Source organism: Enhydra lutris, unplaced genomic scaffold (assembly GCF_002288905.1).
Source record: "Enhydra lutris kenyoni isolate GAN:26980312 unplaced genomic scaffold, ASM228890v2 scaffoldscaffold2, whole genome shotgun sequence".
Classification (NCBI taxonomy): Eukaryota; Metazoa; Chordata; class Mammalia; order Carnivora; family Mustelidae; genus Enhydra; species Enhydra lutris.
The window spans coordinates 68,948,542-68,968,599 of record NW_019154086.1 but is presented as its reverse complement, the minus strand read 5'-3'; the positions used below and the strand labels follow the sequence as shown (position 1 = coordinate 68,968,599).

The 20,058-nt window shown below is 36.4% G+C and overlaps 1 protein-coding gene across 2 annotated transcripts in view; it reads left to right on the top strand.

Moving 5' to 3' along the window:
- The window catches only part of LOC111148333 (EPH receptor A6), an 874,015-nt gene extending 855,597 nt beyond the window's left edge, over positions 1-18,418 (top strand). Inside the window, exons 17-20 of one of the 2 annotated variants that reach the window (XM_022504843.1) lie at positions 4,342-4,535; positions 6,772-6,843; positions 16,379-16,528; positions 17,853-18,418. In XM_022504843.1, coding sequence (XP_022360551.1) covers positions 4,342-4,535; positions 6,772-6,843; positions 16,379-16,528; positions 17,853-17,967 — 531 coding nt within the window. In that variant the 3' untranslated portion in view covers positions 17,968-18,418. The remainder of the gene's footprint in view (positions 1-4,341; positions 4,536-6,771; positions 6,844-16,378; positions 16,529-17,852) is intronic. The other variant, XM_022504851.1, reaches the window with a different exon arrangement.
- Positions 18,419-20,058: the final 1,640 nt, after the last annotated feature.

Below are 20,058 nucleotides of genomic sequence, written 5' to 3'. Positions count from 1 at the left end.
ATCACTGCAAACCTCCTTCCTGACCTCCCATTTCTCCCAGTGTGCTCTCCACACTGAAGCCAGTGTGAGCTTCCCAAAGGCAAATCTAATGTCATTTACTTGCTAAAACCCTTTTCCCTTTGAAAAAAGTCACTCGTAGCATACAAAATCATTCATGATCCTAAGAACTATTATTTTTACTTAACCTCCCAACCTCAAATCGTGCCATCCCTCTCTTTGAAGTCTCTCTTCTAGCTGCACAAATCTACTTTCATTCCCTGAGCAGGTCCCATAGTCTACCTTCAACCTATCCAGTTGACCCTGCTACCTTCTACACTTCTGTAAGATCCAGTTCACCTCCTCTGAGAACCACGGCTAGGTTAGGCAGTTCTTCACATACTCCCATAACTCCCTGTTCTACTTGGCACTTACTGTATTCAAACTCCCCAGTCTTCTTCACTAGATTATATGTTTCCTAAAGACAGATGTTTCTTACCCATTTGTTACCTCTTATACATAGCATGCTCAATAGTACATGTTAAATGGTTAATATATATCTCTTTGGATGAATAAATTAAAAAATCCTTTAGGAAGTTGTCTTTTAACCTTTTTGTGGATCACATCGCTTAAATCTCTTCCTTTGGCTCCCTTGAAGCCAGGACTTTTAAGGGTACAATCTTGGGCAAGTTAAACCTCTCTCTATTTACATTCCTTTTCTGTAAGGTAGGGAAAGTGATGGTACCTACCTCACAGGTTTTTATGAGGACTGAAAGAGTTGATACATGTAAATCATTTAGAACTGGTACCTGGAAGTATCCGAAAGCTCTCATTAACAGTTAGCTGTTATTGTCAGGGTTGTTATTGATGTTACTATTATCCTACAAGGACCCTTTATGTATGACAATTGACATGATACTGGGCTCCACAAATTTTACAAAGTCACAAGTTAAAAAATTAAGGAAATGTAAAAGTCAGAGTTCAACCAGAAGAAAAGGCCACTGTTCCCACAGAAAAGCATCCTGGGGCCAGCAACATTGCTGAACTCATTATGGGTAAAGGTTCCAGACAACGATCCACACTCTTCTTTTACAGACAATTATGAGAGCAATTTGTCAAAAGAGATTATGAACAACCCAGTTGGCACTAAGCAGTCTGCACTGGACATTAATTATTTACCACAGTTGTCTAGGAAAGTCAGCAAAGGACCATGAAGACACTGGGAAATAGTAACCCCTCTAGACAGGAGGAAGAACCCACCAGTCTCACAGAAAGCTGAGTTTGAGTCCAGTCCTTCTCTCCTGGGGAATAGCAAACCCTGGTCTCACTGGCTTATTGTCCAAGCAAACCAAAGTGAGATCATGAGATCACTTGGAGAATGCTGCTCGAAGCGCCAATCTTTGATTAACACTTCCTTCCTTCGGAGGGGATTCCAAATGCTGCCATGCTTATACTTTGAATGCTTCTTGGGTAGTTTAAAACTTCAGGTTTTCTAAGAATTTGCTGCTCTATCAAAATAAATTCAAAATTTCTTCTAATAGCTTTGATTTTGTTCCATAACATTTATTAATGTGTTAGGCACCATACTAAATGATAAGAATGTAAAATCTACAGGCATAATTCCTGCTTTCAAGTATGTATAGCCCTAGTGGAAAAGCAGATGAATAGTTACAATGCAATGTAATAGATGCAATAATAGAAATGTGTACAAGACTCAGAAGCATTCAGAAATCACTCTGTTCAGGCTAAGATAACATTTTGCAAACTATGAAGTAAATACATGTTTGATTTACACAGAATATAAAGTTGAGATCCAAAGAAAAACAATGAAATCAAATGCTATGACAAAAGGTAACATGGAAATCACTCCTAAAATCCTGTTAATTGATATAACATTGGAAAGGAAGATTTATCGTGAGAACTAAAAAGCATTTCTGGGGAGTGGTCAGAGAAAAAAGTTTGGAAGCTAATGGAACTCAATTTAAATGATAGCTCTGCCACCTATGCTGTGTGAATTTGGGCAATTTTCCTAATCTCTCTAGGTCTAAATTTTTTCACTTAAGAATAAGACAATAAAGGGCACCTTGGGAGCTCTGTCCATTAAGCATCCAACTCTTGATCTCAGCTTGATCTTGATCTCAGGGTCATGAGTTCAAGTCCCACGTAGGCTCCAATTTAAAAAAAAAAAAAGAATAGAGATAATAACAACTATTGGATTGAGTTATTTTACACAGTGAAGAAAAAGATGCAAATCATGTAGCACCTGATAGATACTCAATAAGTAGCTAATATTTTTTTTCTCAAAATATAACCTCAATTGTCATCTATTTTATTCTATGCACTTATAATTAGGTAACTGTGGTAAATCAACTAGAGTGCTCTCCTAGGGTGGGATTTTAAAGTCTTTTTATAATGGAATTCTGTCCTATTTTTCTTAGCTACTTTTCAGAACTATCCACAGTAGTTTTGAGGCTATACAAGCATTTTACACATATCTTATTTTACTAAAATGTGTCACAAAAGGTCTTAAAATCCAAGCTTAGTTGATAACAAACATAATCAGAAAACAGATAAGAAAAAAATCTTGTTCAATAATGGGATAAAATGAATACAAAAATGCTAGTATCCTGACAGGTTAAAGTGTTCTGGTCACAAAGACACTGATGGGATTATGAGAAATTCCGTAGTACCAAAAAGCTAAAGCTTAGCAGTTAAGAGGTTCTTACAAGCATATTATTGCTCCTTTTTGCGAACTGCTTCTAGCATGAATTATGGACATTTCAGAGTCCTGTCAACAGTGTAAATTAAAAAGAAATTAAGATGTGTTTTTACAAATTACAAAAAGTGTGTAGCTGATGCTACCATAAAGAGAGGTCTCGGGTTAATAATCTCAGCACTTGCATTTTTGTATCTATTGTTGATGAAGGCAGGGATGAAGTTGATGTGTGCCTGCCTTTAACTATCAGTCTGTTCCTCAGCTTCCCATCTCAAAAATGGGGGGATGGACCCTTTCCTTTTTCTTTCTTCCAGAGATGATATAAGAATAAAGGGTTGCATAATGGGGCACCTGGGTGGCTCAGTTGGTTAAGCACCTGACTTTTGGTTTCAGGTCGTGATATCGAAGTCATGAGTTCGAGCTTCATGTCAGGCTCCACACTCAACATGGGTCTTCTTCAGATTCTCTCCCCCACCTCCCTCTGCTTCCTCCCCACTCTTGCTCTCTCTCTGTCTCTCTCTCTCTCTCTGTAAAATAAATCAATAAAATCTTAAAAAAAAAAAAGATAAAGGGCCACATGAATACTTTGTACACATAAAAAAATAAGCTATATAAATTCCAAGTCAATTATATTATATTATTAGGAGATTCCCAGGTGGGTCATATACAAAATAGATGACTATCCTGCCTTATCTTATATTTGATTTCTTGAGTTCAAAAAAGCAAAACAAAAGAAAATACCTTATTGTCATCACATTGTTATTCTTAACTTCGGCTTCTTATAGAGATTCCTTTCCCTAGAACCTCCCTCTCCCATATAGTAGCCGCTAGCCACATGGGGCTATTTAAATTTAAACTTTAATGAATTAAAATGAACTAAAACACAAAGCTCAGTTCCTCAGTCTTCTTAGCCACATTTCAACCACTCAACAGCCACACGTGACTAGTTTCTATCATGTTGGACAGAGAGGAAAAAAGTTCTATTGGAGAGCGCTGGCCCTGAGGACACTCAGGCTTGAACGATCCTGTTGCTCTGTAGTTTTAAGCTAGCCACTGAGAGCATTTCAAGGGTTGAATGACCTTAGAAGTTCATAGAGAACTTCATAATCATGTTGGTGTCAGACTAAGGGAAAGGCAGAAGTAAGCAAAGAGAAATTAAATAAGCAATAAAGAAGAAAGAAGGAATGATAGCCAGCAAAAGAATACACAGTGACATTATTATAAAAGGATAAAAAATGACTCAGGAATTCAGTGCTTCAACAGAGGTACAATTTTACTTAACACATTTGTCACATGTGGTTTGCACCAAACACATCAATCTTATGCTGACTTTCTGATGTCCTAATTGGGTTTGAGACATTCCAGCTAAATCACACAGGAACTATTTCTCGAAATTGTGATGAAGTTTAACCTCCCTTCTGAATACCACATGTTTAAAAACATTTTCCTCAAAGAGACATCAGCAGATTTTAATGTAGATACTTGCAACTTTTGTATTTATCTTTGTTTGGGCTGCTTGTACCCACAAGTTTTCATGTTTACCAATATTTTTGTTTCTACTTCCTGAATAAAAAAGAATTATAATTTAGCATATATTGTGTTATCTGTCCCAAAAAGTAAGAGACTAACCTGTGTGTGTTTGCATTTAGGTCATTCTGTCCATTGAAGAAGGTTATAGACTTCCGGCTCCCATGGGCTGTCCAGCATCTCTACACCAGCTGATGCTCCATTGTTGGCAGAAGGAGAGAAATCACAGACCGAAATTTACTGACATTGTCAGCTTCCTGGACAAACTGATCCGCAATCCCAGTGCCCTTCACACCCTGGTGGAGGATATCCTTGTGTAAGATGCATAGTGTTGATTTTCTTCCCCTTGACAGTCATTTCTTTCAGGCTATAGACAAGACTAACAGGTAGAGAGGAGAAAGTTTACCACGATAACTGTCTAGTTGTCGACCTTTTAGAATATTTTATACAAACCATATTTTCTTTACCAGCTGTGAAAAAAACATTTCTAAATGTTTTGTTTTGTTTGTTTTTTTTTGTTTGTTTGTTTGTTTTTTGTTTTTTTTTGTCTTAAGAAAACAGTGTCTCCTTTTGTTCTCTCCGGATCTAATTTTTCTGAGTTACTTTTGTTATATTTTTTTCTTTTGGGGGTCTTTGGCATTTGTGTATCCTTTCTTTCTTTATTGATCCTGCCTTATCTCTGTAAGTAGAATTTGTATCCACAGGTCCTTTAATTTTCTTGTCCATTCTATGTTCTGTCCCTCTGTTTGAAACAGCAAGCAAGACAGGGGCAATTTGTGAATCGGCAAGGAGTGAGGATGTTTCCTGCTGACGTGATCACACCCAGCTGTTGTTACTTTCCATTTCTAAAACCAGAGAAAGACAGATGACAAGACAAGAAAATGAAGGCACTCATATGCCATTTTATAAAAGTCAGTAGAGTTGAGAAGATCTACTCACCTCTCTCTAAAAAGCAATTATAAGAAGGGGAGAGTAGAAGGAAAGAAACACTTATCTATTTCTGAAAAGATTACATTTAAAATATTATCAAATTGAGAATATATGTATTTAGGCCAAATTGGACTTAGAAATAACAAAAGTGTTTCCAAAGCTCACTCTCCTAACTCAGGGGACGGCCAACGGAATATATAGATGTTCCAACTTGAGGTCATAGGTTCAAGTCAGTGCAGGCTTTTTGTGATAATAAGGCCAAAGGCTCTTCAAGGACTACTTAAGCAGGCCTCAGTTCACTGCAGAGCACATAAGAGTTCACCTCTAAATCACTAATTGGCAGCCTCAGTAAAGTGAAGCCAAGCATGAAATAGCTAGAGATTAAACTATTACTCTAGCCCATCTTCCCTAAAGCAGTCCAACAGAAGAAGCAGTAAAGGGCTGGGGTGGGGGCGGTGGTTGGGTTGGGGGAGTGACCTAGGATTTTATCATAAAAGGACACTTAGTGAAGGATTTTAAGCAAGAGAATAGCATGATCACATTTGCGTTTCTAAAAGATCACTCTAGAGCTGATTTAGACTAAGTGAAAAATAAGGAACAAGACTAGAAACAGAGACAGTTATGTGTTTGAAACCCAAGCCAGAAAAGATTAGGGTCTAATTCATGAAATGGGAGTAAGTTTGGGGTTGGGAGATAAGAGGATGGATTTGCTCTCAGGCAAGGAGAACAATGTGTCTTGGTCATTGATTGAATATAGGAGGTGGGGGAGATAAAAGAGTCAAGGATTCTATCAAGTTACCTTCTTAGACAAGCCAGCCAATAATATTACCACTAAGAGAGAGAAGGAAGATACGGTTTTGCAATAGAAATGAAACCATTTCAAGTAAACTGAATTGAAGATGCCTGTGGGGCAGGTAGGTGGAGTTGTCCAATAGGCAGTTATATTTGTAGGTTGAACCTCAGGGGGAAAGATCTGGGCTGAAGATTTGAAAATCATCAACATAGAGACTATAACTGAAGATTCATGCATAGTTGAAATGACCCATGGAGACTCTAAGGTATGAAAATTAACAGAGGGAAAGAAGGAGGGGTGTTTTCTGGAACACCAAGATTTAAGAAATGAGCTGAGGGAGAGTACCCAAAGGAGACCAAGAAAGAAGAAGTCATCTGTCTCAGTGCCAGACTGATAATAACTAAAGCTGGGAAAGGATAGTGACATAGAAGCAAAAAATGGGGAGAGTTCCAAGGAGTGTAATGTCCAAGACTTCACAAGAGCTTCAGCAAGATAAAAAGTGAAATGGGTCCTTTGAACTTAGCAGCAAAGTAGTCAGGTATCTATGGGCAGCCTTAGCAAGAGCATTTGAATAAAAGTGTGTAAGACAGCTGGCAATGGAGCAGGAGTAAATATGAGGTCAGAGAGAAAAGCAATATAAAGTACTAAGAAGCCTGTCTCTGAAGGGAAAGAGAAGTAGTTAAAGAAAATGTTTCTTCATTTTGTTTTTGTTTTCCTGAAGAGATGGGCATGCATTGACATTGAAATGAAAGAGCTAATGCAGTGAGTGTGTGTTAATGGTTTTCTATAAACTGAACTCATTTAATCCAGGCCTCTCATTGTGGTATAGGGTTAACGGACCCCACAGCCAGTGCCCATCAACAGAGCTCTCTAACTGTTCTATGGCAGTAGAAGCAGGCAGGTAAGAGCCTTTTTTTTTTTTTTTTTTTAAGAAAAGCAGGTACAACAATTTCTTCCCTGCTTTTTCGAGACTATGAATGTTTATCATAGCTGGAAAACCCTGATGAGGACTGAGATGAGAAAATGCCAAAAAGTCAAAATGATCCAGAGGTACAGTATGAGGACTTGTGTCATGGGGCCAGAAGTGAAGGGTTTAAAGGGTTTAACGGGATGAGCAGCCATCCTGTGGACAGGCCAGCAGATGGCAAGTCGGTGATGGTACTGCCACACGTGGGCGAGAGTTGGGTACTTTACATAAAGTTGGCAGTTTGATTTGATTCTGAAGTCTGATATCCGGGAAACCAAATGGAAGTTTCTGTGACTGATTTGCTATCCTTGTTTCTGACAAAGATCTATGTGCTTGTGTTTTCTGCCTTTAAAACACTTTTCTTGGAGAAACAAAGAAAAACAGAGTTCTACAGGTACGCGTGCCTGAACTGTTATCACCACTCTTATTTTCACAGCAGCCTGAGCAGGTTACCCCTGTCAACCCCTTCACCTCCGATGCTATCCACCCACCCTGTCCCTGATTCCAGAGAACTGAGACTGTTTAAAGGAAAAAGATAGGGCACCTGGGTAGCTCAGTTGGTTAAGCAACTACTTTTGGCTCAGATCATGATCCTGGAGTTCTGGGGTCAAGTCCTGCATCAGGCTCCCTGCTTGGCAGGGAGTCTGCTTCCTCCTCTGACCCTCTCTCTTTTCATGCTTTCTCTCTCTCTCTTTCTGTTTCTCTCTCTCTCTCTCTCTCTCTCTCTCTCTCATTCTCTCTCTCAAATAAATAAACAAAATCTTTTAAAAAAATAAAGGGAAGATACATGGTATGAAGGATAGCAATTTAGCTAAAGGATTTGTGGTTTGTTTTATGCTTATAAAACTGTGGCACTGTCCATCCCCCAACTCCCAAAGCCCAGTCATCTGTCTCAGTGCCATGCTGGATTAAAGGAACATGACAGGGAGTATAATTTCAATCTCTCCGCCCATTTATCTCTCAAGCAGGTAAAGGAGTTTAAGTGTGTAATCCACAGCAACTCTGATTAAACTCACCTGTACTCTTATTAGACTCTGGAGTCTCCCCAGCTTCCCGGGATTCCCTCACACTTCTGTACTGACATAACTCTCTCATCCACTAGGTCCCCATGGTTTTTATTCCACTCTAATTGCTTTTTTCTCAACAATTCACCTGAGAATCTTTTATCCTTTCTCTTGACAGAATAGTAAGAAGAGAAGGAATTAAGGCAACAAAGGGGGAATGAGGAAAGCTGTGAAACCCACAGCTCAATAATTTTATACTAGCATGTTGGAAATTTTATAAATCTTGTATCTGCAATTTCTCCTCTCAAAAGACAGAACACCCAATAGGAAAAAAAAAAAAAAAAAAACTGTTGGTCAGGGAAAGCTTTCATTGGAGCAGCTGTTCTGAATAATGCTGATGTTCTTGGGCCTGGCGCATTCCCGTGGGAATATTCAGAGCTCTGTTCAGTTCTTCTCTCTTACTCAAGGAATTATGTGGATGTATAAGGGAACATAGCAATATTATAAGTATCATTTTAAATCTAATTGATTTAAAAAATAATTTGCAGGGGCGCCTGGGTGGCTCAGTTGGTTGAGTGACTGCCTTCGGCTCAGGTCATGATCACCGACTTCCAGGATCGAGTCCAGCATCCGGCTCCCAGCTCCTTGGGGAGTCTGCTTCTCCCTCTGACCTTCTCCTCTCTCATGCTCTCTCTCACTCATTCTCTCTCAAATAAATAAAATCTTTAAAAAAATAATTTGCAGAAGTACCTTGTTAATATAGGTAGTCATCCTTTCATAAATGTGAATTTTGAACTACCTTCACTTTTATTCATTCAACAATGTTGCCTTATAACCTCCTTTTTAAAGTATTTGCAACTATCACATGGTGTACAGCCCCTTGGCGAAAAGGCCCACTTTGAAGCCAAGTCTATGTGGAGAATGACATCAGGAGCAGGGCCTGGCCATGACCTTCAAAACACCGCTCACTCCCTTTCCTCTGGCCCTCATGATAAATGCTATAGCTACTCTCAGTCCCAAGTCAAGCATATCCCCCTGGTTCCCAGGGTCACATCTGAGGTCCAGTGGTTTAATAGTGTAAAGTAGATTAATGACTATATGAGTGTTCCTTTGCCCGGCCTGACCTTCCACACCCCACCCACGTTATTCTACACATTTATTCTCCAACCTCTTCAACTCTCACTCCTGATTCCTCCACACACTGAAGCACTAGGTTGAAGTCAGCTGGCCAGTGCCTTTTTGACCAGTGTGACCATGTAATGGGAAAATAATACTTTTCTCTAGTCTCTGCTGTAGATCCCCAGCACTGACAAAAACTTTTTTACAGATTATGGGCTCTTTGATGATATCAGCTTAAAAAGGGGCATCCAGGGATGGGCAGCAGTTGACCAGAAGGACAGTCCATGGTAGTCACCTGCTTCAGAAATCATACTTTGCCCAGGCCAAGACACTTAAGAATAGTCTCACGACCCGGGGAGCCACAGTTAAGGATCTTAAAACATTTTAGCTTTTAGGAACTGGAACCACCACTTTCCTTAGTACACATAAATCTATTGTTGAACTTCCAGCTACTTGGTTACCAGTAATGTGTGAATCATGAAGATAGGGAAAAGTTCAAACCAGTATCATAATTAAGAACCTCTCTGCTTTAGAAAACCACAAGTAAACGTTTTAAGACTAAATGGTACTACCTCCTCCATCCAATTCATAAAGCACCTCTAATGCTGTCTTCTGAGGACAGGAACTTTCAACAATTGGATATGAATTTTTCCACTGATTTTGAGAAGATCTTGCTCAATGCTGTCTAGGCTACACATAATCAGCACTTGCCTGGTTGTTTATACCAGGTCATAGACGACTTGTTCTAATTTCTATAACTAGAAGTTTTAATGATATTTCCCATGAGAGAGAAATGAATGGCTAGCCAAAATCGGTGTTGTAATTGATTGATTATCAAAACTCTGTGGAAGGAAGACAGAATATTAAATATTAATCAGGAAATAAGAAACCTCTACCTGTTAGATAATCTATACTTAATTCAAAAGAGCTCTCGGCACAAGCTAAAGATAATACTGATGTTAATACCAATACTAATACTGATAAAAATTCCAATATATATCATCAATAATAACTTTTATTGCCATTTGTTGAAAGCCTACTGTGTTTCAGTTATTGTACTAGGTACTTTTATCTATAAGGTCATTTAATCCTCCCTATTATTATCCCCATCCTTCAGATTAGGAAAGAGAAACTCAAAGAGTAAAGCAAGTAATTAGTGGATCAGACATTTTAACAAGGTCCACCAATTGCAAAGTCCTTGTTATTTCCACCACACAGTGTACAATCATGCAAAACGGCAAGGTTCTTCCCATTACGGCACTGTTTCAGAAATATGATTATAGGAAAAGTACATTTTTTTTTATATTTCCACATAGATTTTCTCTGGACTAATCAGACTTCCTGGATGGGGTATATTAAAATCCCAAAAAGAATTTGCAGTGGAGCACAGCCTGTTATTTTATGTTCTACTAAGCAAATCCAAGGAGATAGAGTATATGCCCTCATTCATGGGAATAAGTAGCAAACACATAGTCAATATATCCCCTTAACATCCTCCTACAATGTTCAGCCACTTGAACATTACTTGGCGAGGGGGGAGTAGTAACTACAACAAAATAGAGAAATGAGGAAAATATGGCAGCGACACAGTTCCAGAATTACATCCTCGGGCATTTTATAGATTGAATTTTTCCAGTGCTGGCAAATATATGCTTTCCTTCTTTTTCCTTATTATGGCAGACATTACTAATCATCACAACACCCTTTCCCACTGAGCCCAGATGCTGCCATAGCATCCTTTTTAAGACCATATTTTGAGAACCACTGCCAATGAATTGTAGTTAGCATGTGATAAGAATCCATTTCTCTTCCTATATTATTTTCACACAAAAATAGGCTTTCCTTGAGGTTCAGTGATCTGTCACCCTTGCCTATAGGGACAATGAGCGAGGTACTCAGAATTATGGGAGACTTTTAAGCAATAATATTCCTACTCTGTGTCTATTCCTGTGTTCAAACACATCTAAAATTTTAAAATTGTCATTTCTTCTTACTTTCTGCTAGTTATCATCCTTATTATGGGAATTAAATAATCATATCAATTTAAAACACTTGAAGACTTACTGAAAATAAAAGGCTGATGAAAAATAATTCATTCTCCCTATTTAACATTGTGGAGAGTCAGATGGTTTGGAACCATGAGATACTGCCCACAAGCTTAAAACAGTCACAAAATATAGGCATGATTCTATGCATTTTAGATTTTATAGTATTTTGAGTAAAATTATACCTTAAAATTTTTAAAAGATTATCAAAATTCTTTTATTAATTTAAGTCATGTTCAAGATTATGTTCAAGTTTGCTATCCCACCTAACTGTAGAGAGAACAAGGTTTTCTTTTTCATCTGATAAAATAAATTCTTCCTTCAAAGTTTAGGTAGATAATTTGTATATTATGTATGGATTAACTAAATAGTGTGAAGTGTAATCCCTGAGTTATGAGATCAGAAATGCAAGTGAAAGTGGTGATATTGAATAAGTTGAACACTGTTACTATTGTTCTAGATCCCTTCACCCTGGGCTACCTCACCCCACCTATAGCTGCCTCTCTCTCCACTCTGAAACCCACACAGGCAGGGATAAGCAAGCACCATCAATATGTACTTACTCTTCAATTTAAGGGAACTAAGTCAAAATGGATCATTCATCATGAGTCAGCCATTATGTCATGGACTGAACTTTTCTATACAGAATACTCAAGTCTAAATCATCACTTATTTAAAATTTCTATAAAACTTTCAGCATTGTGCTAAGACCTACAGAAAATAGAAATATATGTTAAATATGGTCCCTGCCATCAGGGAATTTTAACTTAACCTTTTAAAAAAATTCTTCTGTCTTATAGATTTTTCCAAAAGAAGTAATTTAACTGAAACAAAAAGATACATGCTATAAGATTGAGTAGTCATCTGTAATAAAAGAATATTGCTAGCCCCATAGGAGCCTAACTTCAGGGAATTAAATTATTAAGTATCAATATGTAGATCATTATATACTCATTTGATTAATATTTATGGATACTACTGAAACATGCAAATTATTAATAAATAACTGAAATAAAGGCAATGTAAAATAGAATGGACCTAATCTGTGCAGTTCTGCTAACCATGTATAACAGCTAGAGGGAAAAAGTTATGTTAGAGTCATAACAAGAGAAAAGCCTTTAAGCATGTGATGGTTTCATATTAAAACAAGATCTTACTAAGCAATAGTAATTCTCAAAGTATAACCTTTCTTGAATCATTTTTAATAAATCTATTATTATTATATTTGCATGATAAATATAAAACATGGAAAACTTTTGGAAATAAAAACCACCTTGCTTTTTACTGGCAGTTTCCATATCTAATGATTATCTATGTAAAAACTTTCTAAATTAAAAGAGTAGTACTGGGTCACCCAGGTGGTTCTGTCAGTGAAGCATTTGACTCTTGGTTTCAGCTCAGGTCATGATCTCAGGGTCCTGGGATCAAGCCCCACATGGAGCTCCGCACTCAGTGGAGAGTTTGCTGGAGATTTTCTCTCTCTCTCTCTCTGCCCCGCACCCCCTGCAGGCATCCTCTCTCTCTAAAATAAATAAATAAATCTTATAAAGAATAGTACTATTGTGAACTCAAAGGGCTCATTAGAATAAAAAATTATTGGCTCTATCAGTGCTATTATTTTTACATACTTAGATGGATTACAAGTATATATTTATTGAACCTTAAACTGTGTCATTACCTATTCTACCTATATTCCAGCCCTCTCTCTAATCTAAATTGACCATCATTTATACATTTAGAATTGCCTAACTTTACCCCTTCCTCATTTTTCTGAGGGAAGTGGGAGACCCCTGACCTTCTGTTCTACAATATGTACTTTTTTTCAACATGAGCTGCAGATTTTGCTGTAAAGACATTTCTCAGGTGGGCAGCTCCCACTAATCACCAAAGAGCAGAAATTTCTATGTGCTCAGCAAATAGCAGACTGAATTTATCATTGTACATGGTTGATAAGAAAGGGCATTTATTGTTTATTAGGTAATATTCCAGAGAATTCATGTGAGGGTGATGGTACCCAGCCCTCAAAGCTGGAAAATAGCAGCATTTTTCAACTTCGTTGTAAGATAAGGTGAAAGAAGAGTTATTGCACAGTGGCTATGAACAATGAGGGGATCCTGACCTTACTAAATCACCTGCCAGTGCAGTGGTAGAAAGGCCAAAGAGTAACTAGGTTACTAAAGATGTGTGGAGAGAAAGGGAATTATGGTATTGAAACATTCTGGGAGCAAATAGTGCATGCTTTTCAACAGAGAAATAGACCACTTAAGTCATTTAGTATACAGAATGTCCTTCCATGACCTTTCTATACTAAGGACATAAAATTAGCAAATTACATTTCCTCTCACGGATTATATGAAATTGTGAACGCTCGAGAGTTATTCCAGAGTTATCTCAGGAGAGGGAAGTAGAAGTCACCTGACACTGTCTGTGCATCAAGTCTGGCATGGGAATATGAAGGGAAAGTCACTTAAATACATTCTTGTAATTTTGTTCAGTCAACAAACTTCTTTGACAAGTAATTAAAAGATATGGGAGCCACCTTGTTTTAAAATAGGACATTCAGTTTCCTAGCATGTGTGGCTTTATGTTAGTAAGCAAAAGGGTACCCTGATCATTTTGATATTTAAACTTAGTAAATTTACTATAGCAGCATTTCTTAAACTATGTTTTATAGAAACTAGTCAGATAATTTAGGAAAATAATGCAGATGCCATTGCTAATCTTCTTGTATGTTCACATTGTACATTAGAACAGTGAAGACTTGGAGAAATGCTCTAATTAGAAATCCTATTTAACTCTGTTTGCAGTGGATACCTTTATTAGTTTTTATTTTATATGAATTTTGCTTGTTTTATAATACTTATTGATATGACATCTCTAGGAAGCAACTAATATGGCAATAATAAACTATTTATGATAGGTTTTCAATCTTTGGACATAACTAATCTTCATTAGGGTCAAATCATAAATCACTCCAATATTAATTTGAATGAATCGGCCCACAATCAAAATAGCATTGCAATTTATTGTATAAGGAAAAAAGCATGTAGCTTTTATCAGCCTCCCAAATTGGAAATATAGTAACAGAAATGAATACTAGTAAAAAGGATACAAGTCACTGTTAAGAATACCGGACTTGGGGTGCCTGGGTGGCTCAGACAGTTCAGAATTACCGGACTCAATATGGACCACTATGTAGTCACAAGATACATGCATTTAATTTATGCAAATTTGAATTATATATTAAAAGCAAAACCCCTATTTTTTCCTCATTATCTCTCTTCATCTTCATCCCCATCTTCAACTAGACCCCAGTTTGGGAAAAGGGAAGTCAACATAACAATCAAAGGAAAACCAAAGAATGAACTCGAGGTCTTTAGTGGGGACTCTGTCCTAAAAAATTCCAAGTGACCTCTTTCAGAGTCTTCAAGAGTTGTACAATGTACAGGGCCTGATGATTTAAGGGTAATTTAAAGGATTTTTATGGGTAATTTTGATTATTAGAGGTTTTTATGTTTTACCTTATGCACTAACCTTATAGCCTAACTCCCATTCTCATATATTTTTAACAAAACAATACCAGAGTTATACAACATGCATACTCCATTCTGTCTCACAATGGGGTTCTTCTTATTTCATGTGGTTCATATACTGTCGTTCATATTCTAGTGTTCATACACTATCAGTTTCTAGTTAAAGTGAAATAGTTCACATATGAATGGTAAATATGATTATAATAAAATATTCCAAATATGAATGTTAAAACTATGGATCTAGTTAAGTCCCCATGGATTCTTTCCTTCTTTAATTTTATAAAAAATTAAAAGCAAAGTAAATGAAATTTGGATTAACCTTCTAACTTTTAATGGGAATATTTTTCATTACTTATAAAATACTGATTTAACTCAAATACCATCACAAAAAAAGGTTACTGCTCTACTATTTAAACTCTAGACCTAATAACTTTTAACGATGTATATATTACCCTAGAAGACTAGTAAAATGCTTATAAAAGCACTCTTACTGCCAGGTATTTTGTAAAACCATATAAAATATTTTTAACAATTTTCATGTATTTCTAGAAAGAGAATAATATAGTTTATTGCCAGAATCAGTTAAATATATAATTCTTAGTTAATTTACTATAGTTTCTAAGGTTACTTCTATGCTTATTCTAGCTTTAGCTTATATAAAACTATTCTGTGTATATATGTATATATACACATATATAATGGATATATTTATGTATGAATACACACACATTTGCTAGCCTTTCCGAAATAATACCTTTATATTATTTTTATATTAAAAGTACAAAAATATGGGACTCCTGTTTGTAGCTCAGTTTGTTAAGTGTCCGATTCTTGATTTTGCCTTAGGTCATGATCTCAGGGTTGTGAGATTGAGTCCCATGTCATGCTCTGTGCTGGGTGTGGAGCCTGCTTAGGATTCTCTCTCCCCTTCTGTTTCCCCTCCCCTTCCTCTTCCCCGCCTCCCAGCCTCTCAAAAAAGAAAAAAAAAAAAAAAACAAAACTACAAAAATATCCCCAACTGCAATGCCCTTTGCATTAGATATTAGAAACAAAAATACAGATGTCTGTTTCACTTACGTTAAGATCCATTAATGCTGGATTCCCTTTTCTTGTTAACCCAAACTTGCATTGATTTTGCTTTGCTTTGTGCCATATTATATCTGTGCTTTGGGCTGTTTTACTCTAGGCTTGAATATATGTAAATCTTATTCATGCCACTGAGCTCTGTAATGGCAGAGATTATTTTTTAATAAATAATAAATTCTTGTTGAATGAGAATAAATAAATGGAGGCTTGATCAATGAATTCACTGTGAAAAGGAGAAAGGACTGTCATAGCAAATGTAAAAAAGGCAAAAGAGCAAGGATTTGGTGACAGGTTAGAAAGTGTAAGAGTAAACAGCCTATGGCTACTAACTCTCCTTTGGGGATGAGGACTGGGCTATTCCTCAGGTTTGAAAACACAATTTTATGCAAGAGGAAAAAGTAAATAGCAGTTCACAAGATGTGGGTTTTCTGAAGCTATCTCTAGTATAAAACCTAGTTAGTAGCAAAAAAGCAGAAAAAGACAAAGTGATAAGTGAAACTGACCAGATAAAAGTGGCTGATTTGAATATAATGGAAAATTAGAGATTATTTTTTAATGGAGTATGAAAACATTAGAGGCAAGGATATTGTAAAAGGAAAAAAAGGGACTTGGGTGTTTTTTGCTGTCTCTGACTTTTAAATGGTCTCCATGGTTTTTTGTTTGTTTGTTTGTTTTCTTGTAGAATGCCAGAATCCCCTGGTGAAGTTCCGGAATATCCTTTGTTTGTCACAGTTGGTGATTGGCTGGATTCTATAAAGATGGGGCAATATAAAAATAACTTCATGGCAGCAGGGTTTACGACTTTTGACCTAATTTCAAGAATGAGCATTGAGTAAGTGGTCCTGGGTTTATTATTATGCTCAGCAGTCCAATCAAGGTGTTACAAATTCAAATACCGGATCAAAACACCATGATTCAACTACATTTCCTAATGCTAGTATGGCATTTCCACATCTTTCCTCACCATTTCTGATTATCATTCTAGTGGTAATTGGACATTACACTTTTAACTATTTTCCTTTGGAAGAATATGTTTAATTCAAATAGCAATTTTAAAAATTTGTAAATGCTTTCTGAAATGCATATTACTCTCATTCACATCCTAGACTACATCAGCACAGTTTACCTAGGCAAATTACTTATGACTCACATATACTAATCTTGCATAATCAATTCCTATTACCTTCATCAAATGTAGTAATTGCAGTAGTACATTATCATCATGTAATTTCAGAGCTCCTTATCTATATTATACAAGTTGGACATTTTTCCATTGTCTGAAAAATTATTCCTTGCCTGGGTGCAGTAAAATGTTCTTATTCCTTGACTGGGTGCAGTAAAACATGTGCTTAAGAGGTAGATATTAAAACTAGTTGGTTGAATCATATGAAATTGCCATTAGTTTGAAACAGTAATGGCAACTTTATATAGTTCAACGTAATACAAGAACATTTTTTTCAGATTATTTAATGACCATAGGACTCAGATACAGTCCACATTATATCTTCTAACCTATATATTATTTTGCTAACACTGTTGAAAATTTTTATCATTATCTAAATTGTACAATTTAGACTAATACAATTTAGATCTAAATTGTACAATTTAGATAATGATAAAAATTTTCAACAGTGTTAACTGGGGCACCTGGGTGGCTTGGTTGGTTAAGCATCCAGCTCTTGATTTTGGCTCACGTCATGATCTCAGGGTCATGAGATCAAGCCCCATGGTAGGCTCCGCACTCAGCAGGGTGCCTGAGATTCTCTCCCTCTCCCTCTGCCCCTCCTCTCTATCTCTCTAAAATAAATACATACATCTTTTAAAAATTGTATTCCCTTTAGATCTATGGAATGTCTGAACATTACGCTGGTACCTGAATGTGAAATTTTCCTTTGTATCCTTAAATTTGAGGTAGACTTGATACGTTATCTGGCACCAGGGAGAAGAAAAATGTAACTGTTCACCTGTATCTCTGCTTAAACTCTCATTTTACCAGCTATATAATTTTTGTTAAATTCATAAGCAAATCTGACATGGAACACACTTACCATATGTAAATCTTCATTTCCTATTTCCTTGTACTTACCAGATCTAAATATTCATATTCTCTCTCCTCCCCTCCCACCCCCATCTCTACATCTTTTTCTCTCTCACAGTGATATTAGAAGAATTGGAGTCCTACTCATTGGACACCAGAGACGGATAGTCAGCAGTATACAGACCTTACGTTTACAAATGATGCATATACAGGAGAAAGGATTTCATGTATGAAAGTACTACAAGCACTTGTGTTTTGTGCCTCAGCATTTCTAAAATGAAAGATATCCTCTCTACTACCCTCTCTTTGATTCTCCAAACATCACTTCATAAACTACAGTCTCCTGTTCAGACTACGGGCACGCACCTTTTGTTTATGCTTCCAACCTAGATTTTAAAATTATGCCTCATAGCTCCTCTCTGAATAATCTGCAAATAAAACCCCGGCCCACCTCAGATTATCACTACACAATGGTAAATAACTCAGCATGGATGTGTAACTTTGTACAACAGTATTTGGAAAGTGTTCACGAACTTTACCCAAAGGAATTTGCCCAGGTGTGGCTTCCTTAATGATGTATTTAGAGTTTGATGGTAGATGAAAAAGAAATAGTTGACATTTCTTTCATGTTTTGTGATCAAGTAGCTTCCAAACTGACATGAATATTTTTAGATAATTATATTCAACTCTATGGATCATATTGTTATTTATTTGTATGTATATTTATTTGTATTATATTTATTTAACTATTGATGCCTGATGTTGTTAGAATTATTTGCAGAAATAACCAGTGATGTCATTTGGTGAATTCTTGTCAGGTGTGACTGCACTAAGGAGGAGATTATCAGAGAGGGAGAGGGAGAAACATACTGTGCTTTTCAATCTTCTAAGGCTGGGTTTGTTTATTTTTTTTTTAATTGACTTTATAGTGTCCTACATATTTCATAGTAAGTGGTAGTTTAGAGGCTTTTCCCTTCTAAGTTTTGCTAACTATAGTATATTTCTCTCCAACCTTATGAAGATCACCCCGAAAAGGTTAAGAGTGAGACCAGTTTTTGAAAGGATTTCATAGAGTGAAGCATGAAATAAAACCATGTCTATTCCCTTGGTTCACCTTCACAAGTTTGCAAAAGCAGTTATCAAAGCACTGAGAAAATTAGTTTTTTCAGTAGAATTGCTTTGAATAAAAGATCTAAGATTATCACCTTAGACTTAATGTAAAAAGAGTAATTAATTTAGTTTAAACACAGTTTTATGATAGCTATATGGTGGTCCCCAAAATAAACATATCTAGCTGACTGCCTACTATTGGTGCATTTTGCAAGTTTAAGAATTTTTATATTTTGTTCCTAAAGTATAAGTTACATGAATATGCTGAGCTGTTTTCCAAACCTTTCAAGAGACAAGTATGCCACTGCATGTTCCAAAGAGGATATGAACAGACCTAACATATGAGCATATATAAATTGTGTGTCAACCTAGACCCATAACACAATAACATAAAAATGTGAACACAGCTAGAGTATGTTGTCATAATTGTCTCAGAGGCTGCAAAAAAAAGGCAAATGTATTTTTCAGTGAAGTAAGCTGAGTCAGTTTATCAAAACAGTGCTGCTTTATGAGTGAGTTCAATTGTAAAATCAGCTGTTGACTGTGAAAATACAGAATGGCTCCTGTGCTGAGTTTGGAAGAGTAGGGAAGATGTGTTGAGAGAGAGAGATTTTAAAAATAGCAGGCTGTCTAAAGATGCTTATTTAATCGGTTTTTCGTTGATTTAAGATGTAAAGGTGCCCAACCCACTTTCTCCAGTTCCCACCTAAATCACCATTTTTGGTAATAGCAGCTGTCTTGCTATTAAAGGAGACGCACTTTCTTTTATTCTTTCAGGTTTGTTGATTGTCCCATTAGACTAGAGCCTTCCACATACATTCTTTTGCTGATTTATCTCCTGACTTTTGTCTACCACAGCTTAATTTTTTCTCATTTCAAAAAAAAAGAAAGTTGTATAGAGCTAGAAGGAAGAATCTTTAAAGTATTCCTTAAAGTATACTAAAAAAGAAAAAAGGTGAGAAATGCATCACTTTTTAAGTAAGTGTGTCCGAAATAGCTAGCAACGTTTTCTAGCCACCATGTGCATGGTCACGCATCACTCATACACTATCTGCAGTTTGCTTGATACATTTACACAAATCTGGTTACATGTAGAGGAAATATAAAATTTCCACATTTACCTATCTTCAAATATATATTAAATAAGAACAGATATAAAACAGATTAAATTTATTAATCATATATATTTATTTTTATAATACAACAAAAAAGTA